The 9024-nt window shown below is 38.1% G+C and overlaps 1 protein-coding gene across 1 annotated transcript; it reads left to right on the plus strand.

Annotated features, from left to right (window-relative positions):
* Nucleotides 1-2971: 2971 nt before the first annotated feature.
* Nucleotides 2972-8645, plus strand: LOC103288403 (prothymosin alpha-like). Its single transcript, XM_008144081.2, has 2 exons — nucleotides 2972-2988; nucleotides 8288-8645. Exons 1-2 carry the CDS (start codon nucleotides 2972-2974, stop codon nucleotides 8643-8645), a joined length of 375 nt encoding a protein of 124 aa, XP_008142303.2.
* The last annotated feature ends 379 nt before the right edge of the window (nucleotides 8646-9024 follow it).

The raw sequence follows: 9024 nt of genomic DNA on the forward strand, positions 1-9024 counted from the left end.
CAATTCAAGGTTTTAGAAAACTACTAACAATGGAAATATGATTTGAAACTGGTCTTCACTACATCAATTTATATAACAACTTAGAAAACAATCATTCAATACTATATTTTGAACAAATATAATAATGCATACAGTTTTTATTACCATAGGTAGGGATGTGTTTATGTGTATATACACACTATCCATACTCACACAAACATTTTTCTGTTTCTCAGTGTTTGTCCATACACACACACACACACACACACACACACACACACACACACACATAAATATATACATACATATGTTTGTATGTACACATACATAAAAAATAGAAAATTTCTATTGTGTGTATATAATGCATATGCACAATAACATTCTTTAAAAATAAATAATATTTATGCTTTGAATATCCCAGTGCAAAATCACTTCATTATGAAAGTATAGACTTTGTACAACAAGTAAGAATGACAGAAATTAGCTTGGCAATAATCTAGGAATAATAATTCCATGGGGATTATGTATTTCTTCAGTAAATTTCTCTTTCTCTTCTACTTCTCCTGCTGTTTTCCCTGAACCCAACCATTTTAAACATACAGAAAAAATAAAGCCTCTCATATGGGAGAAATCCTACAAAATCATGCAAGCATACAAAATAGATAGCAGGGCCACAGGCCCCATCAATTATGTTCTTTCTGTCTCTTAAATAAATCGACCACACTTTCAGGTGAACTGACTTTGTGAAAAAAGTTCCTTGAACTCAGTCTATTCTTGACAAGTAGAGCAAATAAAATTTAAAATATTACTAAGATAACAAAAGCTAACACTGCTTTCTGTAATCTCAATTTTCTACTTTCATGTAAATGTGCTTTTCATCTTAATTGTCTGGATTGACACAGCCAAAGACAAAGAACCAACCTCACAGGCCAGGCTCCTATCAGCTTTCTTAGAAAATAGACTTTATTGTCCAGCACAAAAATGATTTGTTGAAGGGAAAGGGTGAAACAAAAGTACCCCACACAGTAAGATAAAGTCACATCCCTAAGAGAGTTACACAGCCTTATCATCCACAGAAAGAGCCACCTCAGAAATAGAAATACAGAAACACATTATTTAGAAAACCTGATCATCACAGACTAAACACATGCCCTTTCCATATGGTACCTCCTTCCTTATCTTACACGGTAAATTTCATTGTTATCCTGGTTATTTCTATAACCTTTATAGAAATAACCAGGTAATAATTAAATTTACTATAAACAAAAAAGGTAACCTGTGATAAGTTTATTTTTATTTTAAAATATATTTTATTGATTTTTTACAGAGAGGAAGGGAGAGGGAGAGAGAGTTAGAAACATCAATGAGAGAGAAACATCGATCAGCTGCCTTCTGCACACCTCCAACTGGGTATGTGCCCGCAACCAAGGTACATGCCCTTGACCAGAATCGAACCTGGGACCCTTGAGTCCGCAGGCTGATGCTCTATCCACTGAGCCAAACTGGTTAGAGCATAACCTGTGCTAAGTTTAAATAACTAAATCCTCAGATAAATTATAGTCACATAAATTATCATACTTAAGAAAACACTTTCCATTGATAATAAAAAATTCAATAGTATAGAATAAAATAAGAAATTGTAGTAGTATTCATTTTATACAAATAATTATATATGGTATGAGGAAGAAACAAATAATACTTAAATTTATGCTTTAATATGAATTTTAACCTTTTAATAATTATTTCAATTCAAAAATTGATAGCCTACTAAACTGGTTATTATATATTTTAATTTTAATTATGTGGATCTTTAATGATAGGATTTCTCTTTTTATTTTATTTTTGTTTACAGTTTAACAAATTTCAACCAACTCATCATCTCAAGTAAATAGAAGTATTTATTTACTTTAATAAATGAAGTCTATGGATTTGGAGACTTAACTGATGAGATATTCCTTCCTCTTCCTTTCCTCTTCTCCTCCTTTCTTCCCTTCCACATCTTTTCCTCACTCTCCATAGGTTGTTTCTCCTTTCTCCATGCTGACTTAACTCTGAGAGAGGCTTATCTATGTGTTGATCAATAGAAGATATACCAGAAAATTAAGAACTCTCTTTCCTTCAGAAAATATACATGTTTAGCTGTGATTGAGACATGTATCCATACATGAATCAATCACATTAGCAAAAAGAATGTGATTGATTAATTAACCAGGCCTAGAGTTTGTGCCAGCTCCTCTAACCAAGCACAGAATTAACTCCATTCAACTTTCATGGCCAGAAACTGGGGAATTAGAAATTTCCCACAGAATATCTAAGTGCTATGATGAAATTAGAATACTGGACAGGCAAATAACATGTCTCCCACGAAGGTCAAAAAAGTTGAAATGCTGTGGAAAGTTATTTTACACACCATAAAAAGTATCTGCAAAGGCACGATAATAAGAAATTGTGCAATATTTAGAAAAATAAATTTTAAGTCAACCATGATGGAGAAATAATTGACTATGATCCACAGACATCTTGGGAAAGTGATTTAACTACACAGACAGGCATTAAAAAAAGTAGATTAGGATAAGACATAGAGGGCCAAGAATGTCAGGCTAAAAATTTGGGAGAGTATGAAGCAATTTGAGTTTTGTAAGAAGGAACAGTCTTGATCCAAACTTTCCTTTAGGGTAGTTAATTTTTAGTAGTAGCCCAAATTGATTGTACTTGGAATTACCAGAAACAAAAATAACAGTGAAATTGTTTTAGATAAAGTAATTGAAGATCTAGGAAGGTGACTGTAATGGATCATGTGAAATTCAGTAAATGTAAATATTTCTAGTAACAGAATAATTATGGAGATAGGGAAACAATAGAAATGGGAGACACAAATGTGATCAAAAGACTTAAAACCTGGTAACTGGGAAAACAGTGAAAACATTAAAATATATAATTGAAAATAACTGATTTGAGGATGTAAAATAATGATATTGAATTCTTACGCCAAATGGAAATTCCTAGCAGGTAAAATGTCCAGGACCAGATTGGGCATCTGATTCACAACTGGACTTTTAATGTCACAAAATCATTAAAACTTAAGTTTATAAATCTATAAAATTATCTTCTCATTTAATTAAGTTATCTGTAGTAATAAACATTGATTCATGCACAACCAGTGTGGTTCAGTGGTTGAGCATCAATGTATGAATCATGAGGTCATAGTTCAATTCTTGGTCAGGGAACATGCCCAGGGTTGTGGACTCGGTCCCCAGTGTCGGGTGTGTGAGATGCAGCTGATCAATGATTCTCTCTCATCATTGTTTCTCTCTCTTTTTCTCTCTTTCTCTCCCCCTTCCTCTCTGAAATTAGTAAAAATATATATTTTTTAAAAAAGTTGAATCAATGTAGCAGGTGAGATCCCTAAAGACAAGGGAATATATTCAGAAATAATAAAATTAATAGTAAGAAAAATAATTGACAAGAACACCAGACATTGTACCAGTCAATATATATGAAGTAAATATGTTTAACAATAGAAACATAGCAATGAAGTAATTACTATTTTACTGACATTTTAAATATTAAGAAATGGGCTAAACTTTAGGATACAGAGTAGTCAACACAATTGCCCCAGGTTATTGTGATGAGAGCTGTTGGTATCCAGACTAAAATGTAGAGTCTGGCTCAAGAGCTTAAAGTCAAAACTGTATTGAGAAATTATTATATTTATGAGCTGGAACCTCAAGACAGTCTTAACAGGAAAGAGATATGAAGTGCTCAGAGAGAGTGAGAGAGACACAATAGTGCTCCTTCACACAAGTTAGGACTCCCTAGTTATTGTTGATCCCATAAAACAGAGAGGTGAAAAATCATTCACTGAATCAATGATATCAATTAATACTCTATTATTATGTACGTGATAGCATGTAGATCACTTTTCTTTCAAAATTACTTCAAACAAACCAAAGAATTCAGAATTAACCCCAACCTAGAGCTATAACTGGTAACACCAGCTGTAGGAAAATATTGAGAGTACTAAGCCCATAAAGGTTATCAATGTTGAGTCATATGCATTGTTATTCTTTTCTAGAAATAAAAAAATAGTAATAATTCACCCCATGCTCACAATGTGTAAGTACATCCATATTTATTCATTCAAATAAAATTTTCATGTTTTAAAAATTCACATCTGTATTTTACATATCATCAATAATAATGAATTTAAATAGCAGAGAAAATAAAAATCTTATTTAAGATCAATAGAATAAGTAATGATGTCTATAAGAAAATATAGAGCATGTTAGCCTTCAAAGCTATTTACAATGAACTTATTCTTCTCAGTAAATTCAGTAAAGCATCATAATGTAGACTTTGGTCATCCTAATGCTAACATTCCTACTACATGAATTTCATTCCATCAAGGCAGTCTTCTGAAGCAATAAGCCATTCAATTTTAGTCTCTGCAGTTTATTGGAGCAATATGAATTTTAAATTATACATATGTGCAATTATGTTGCTCAATAAAATTTTCATGTTTTAAAAATTCACATTTAAATGAAAAGGAAAGAATCAAATAGCAAAATAAAGACATTCTGCTTTCTTCTACTCCCTTGAAATCTACTAAAAGCAGCAAAGGGACCACATAACAAATAGGCAATTGTATAAACATATCCCATGCATGATATTAATAAGATCAATAAAGTAAGAAAAAACTAAGTAAGAAAGATCTAAGACTTCTATAGCAAAACTATGCAACTTTAATGACAGACAATCAGAGAAGTTTAAACACATGGCAAAATAAGCCCTGACTATAAAAAAGAAACTTTAAAATTATATAACATAGGCATGCTTGACTAATTAATGTATTAATTCAGTGTTATTCCAGTCTAAATCTAGATTTTTTTTTTACATATATAAATCAACAGCATGACTCTCAAGATTATATTTGAAAGTAAATTGGGGGATAATTAAATAAAATAAAAATTACCACATATTTCAAATGAACTTAACATATAGTGTATATGAAATATCATAATTATATAAGAATAGACATTGATAAGATAAGGAACATTAGAGTATAGACAGTGATGTATGGGAATTTGGTATAAGATAAGGTGTTATTTCAAACCAGATGTAAAAGACTACACAATTAATGAAGTTGGATTGATTTGATATTTAAGAAAATGAATAATAATCTTAAACTATATCTGAGATTTCTCTCAGTAATACATTCTAAATGTTTTAAAAACATAAGATTAAAAAAACAAAACTACAAATATTTTAGAAAATACAGAGGGGGGGGCAAAAGAAGGTTTATGGTTTTGCATGTGAAAAATAATCTATCCTATCTAATAAAAGAGTAATATGCAAATTGACCATACCTCTGCTACACCAACAAGGCACACCTACCAGCCAATCAGGAGTGAATATGCAAATTAACCGAACCAAGATGGCTGCGGCCACGGTGCGAGCAGGAGGCTTAGGTTTCCCCAGCAATGGAGGAAGCCAAACTTTCTGGCCAGCCCTGGCCTCCGCTCAAGGCTACAAAGTTTCAATTATAGAAGATAAATAAATCCCAGATCCCAGGGCCTCCACTTGGGTCACCAGGGGGTGTGGCCGGCCTGCAAACCACCACAGGCCCCTTGCCCAGGCCACCACACATCCCAAGGGAATCCCTACCCTGACCCAGGACACCCTTCAGGGCAAACCATCTGGCCCACACCTGTGCACCAGGCCTCTATCCTATCTAATAAAAGAGTAATATGCAAATTTACCATCACTCCAACACACAAGATGGCTGCCCCCCTGTGGTCAAAGATTCTGCCCCCATGTGGACACAAGATGGCCACCACAAGATGGCCAGCAGGAAAGGGCAGTTGGGAGGGACTAGGCCTGCAGGGGAGGGCAGTTGGGGGTGATCAAGCATGCAAGGGAGGGCAGTTAGGGGTGACAAGACAGCAGAGGAAGGAAGTTGGGGGCAACTGGGCCTGCTGGGAAGGGCAGTTAGGGGGGGACCCAGGCCTGGAGGGAAGAGCAGTTGGGGGGGACCAGGCCTGCAGGGGAGGGCAGTTAGGGGTGACCAGGCCTGCATGGGAGAGCAGTTGGGGGTGACCAGGCCTGCAGGGGAGGGCAGTTAGGGGCAATCAGGCTGACAGGGGAGCACGTAGGCATCAATCAGGCTGGCAGGGGAGTGGTTAGGAGGTGATCAGGCTGGTAGGCAGAAGCAGTTAAGGCAGTGTGCCAAACTTTTGAGCTTGGTGTGCCAAAATTCACCAAAAAACTGAGCATAACTCGGATAGTGTATCACTTTGAGGAAAAAACATTATTTTGCAAATGTTTTATCCTCAGGAGCAGCAAATGTTTCATCCTCGGCATGCGGCCGCGTGTCATCAGAAATGGCTATGCGTGTCAGTGCTGACACGCGTGTCATAGGTTCACCATCACTGAGTTAGGGGCAATCAGGAAGGCAGGCCGGTGAGCAGTTGGGAGCTAGCAGTCCTGGATTGTGAGAGGGATGTCCGGCTGCCCATTTAGGCCCAATGCTACCAGGATCAGGCCTAAAAGGGCTGTCGGACATCCCTTGAGGGATCCCAGATTGGAGAGGGTGCAAGTTGGGCTGAGGGACACACACCCCCGTGCACGAATTTTGTGCACCAGGCCTCTAGTATATATATAAAAAGCCAGCAACCAGAAAGCCGGAATGATCAGAACACTATGATGCCCACTGTAGCCAGTGAACCGGCCCAATCAGGGGGTGGAGCCAGCTGGCCAACCTCCTGTGGCCCTTCCCTCCAGACTTCCCCACCATTGACTGGCCTCTCCCACCCCAATTGAGGGCGGGGACCCCCGCAGCCCTTTCCTTCGGCCAGCCCTGCCCCCTATCACCCATCCCACCCCAAAAGGCCTGCAGCCTGTCCCCCCAGGAGGCCCCGCCCTTGATCGGGCCCCCAATCAGGGTGAGCCGGCCTACCAACCTCCTGCTGTCTCCTCCTCCTGACAGGCCTTTCCACGATCCACCCCAATTGGGACCAGGCCGGGTGGACCCCACCTGTGCATGAATTCGTGCACTTGTCCTCTATTACAATAAATAAAAATAATAATAGAAGAATAAACTCTGTGTTTCATGTACTCACAACTGTAAACCTACTTTTGTCTCACCCTTTATAGAGTGAAATATATGTAAACCCTTAGGTTGGTTTAATTATTCTTTATCCTCTGACCAGCCAAAAAAGCAAAACACTAAAGAAAATACTGATGAATTTACGGACACCAGTAGAAACACTGATAAATAATAAATAAATAAATGCCACTTAACCAATAGAAGGGAAAAATGTAGGTGTAGCATTTTATTTTTGGGCTTGTTGCTATTTCTCTCACTGAACGTGCTCTAGCCACAATTTCTGTACTTCTTGTATTCCCATTCTAGAACTCGGCTCTATTAAACTTTTTCTTAGCTACTTTTCTTATTTCAATCTTTTTAGTGTTCTAAGTTCACCTACACAGGAGAGTCTTCTCTGATCACCCTATCTAAAATATGCCTTTCTCTTTTCTTTAATCCCTCACCCAATTTTCTTTTTTAGAACTGAATTTTACTTGAATTATTATAATTATTTATTTCTTGATACCTTCCATCTCTCTCTCTCTTGAATTATTATAATTATTTATTTCTTGATACCTTCCATATCTCTCTCTCTCTAAAAGCCTAAGCAAAAGTTATGACCGGAGGACTGGCTGGTCGCTATGATGCACACTGACTACCAGGGGACAGACACTCAACACAGGAGCTGCCCCCTGATGGTCAGTGCACTCCCACAGCCAACCTCCCACAGCTGGCCAACCTCCCATGGTCCCTCCCTCTCCCCCCATTGCCCGCCAGGTGGTGGGACCCCACCTGTGCACCAATTCATGCACGGGCCTCTAGTTAGAATATAAGGTTAACTAAGGCATGAATATTATGTTGTTCTCCACTGTATCTTAAGATCCTAGAATTCCTGGCACATAGTAGGAATTTTGAATATTTGTTGAATTAATAAAAAAATGAAATAATTTTCTTTATTATTAAATAATATTTTCTCTTTCATTTTCATTGTTTGCTGTTAAGAAAGTTTCAGTCTAGTAGGTGAATAAGACTAATATACAAGTAATCAAAAAGTATGTTCTTTCGCCCACTGGCTGCTCTGAAAAGCCACCTTGGCATTGTTCCTGTGGCTCCCTCTCCGCTCGCAGCAACCACCTCTGCCGCGTGCCTCCTCCACTTCCTCAGACTCAGCGGCTTCTTCGCCAGAGTCCTCCAACTCTGGCTTTAAAAAAAAAAAAAAAAAAGCCTCTGCACAGGATCACCAGCGTGCCCCACCGTGTCAGACACGGCCGTGGGCACCAGCTCCGAGATCACCACCAAGGACTTAAAGGAGAAGAAGGAAGTTGTGGCGGAGGCAGAGAATGGAAGCAATGCACCTGAGAATGGGAATGCTAGTGAGGAAAATGGGGAGCAGGAGGCTGACCATGAGGTAGAGGAAGAAGAGGAAGAAGGAGGGAAGGAGGAGGAAGAAGAGGGTGATGGTGAGGAAGAGGGTGGAGATGAAGATGAGGAGGCTGAGGCAGCTACAGGCAAACGGGCAGCTGGAGATGATGAGGATGACTATGTTGACACGAAGAAGCAGAAGACGGATGAGGATGACTAGACAGCAAAAAAAGGAAAATTAAAAAAAAATAAATAAATAAATAAAAGACTTACTTTTGAGAGATTAAAAAAAAAAGAAAAGTTAAAGGCATCTGTGACCTATACACCTCCACTTCCCATCTCAGAATCTAGAGACCCCCGCACCTGCCTGCCCACTCAAATACCTCAGGCAGCGCCACCTGCAGGTGACATGCTGTCGCCACCATCCAACCAAACCCACAAAGTGAATTTGCAACAGGGGAGGAAAAAGAACCAAAACTTCCAAGGCCCTGCTTTTTTTCTTAAAAGTACTTTAAAAAGGAAAATTTGTTTGTATTTTTTATTTACATTTTATATTTTTGTACATATTGTTGGGGATCAGCCATTTTTAATGATCTTGG

This window comes from Eptesicus fuscus, chromosome 8, assembly GCF_027574615.1.
Source record: "Eptesicus fuscus isolate TK198812 chromosome 8, DD_ASM_mEF_20220401, whole genome shotgun sequence".
NCBI lineage: Eukaryota > Metazoa > Chordata > Mammalia > Chiroptera > Vespertilionidae > Eptesicus > Eptesicus fuscus.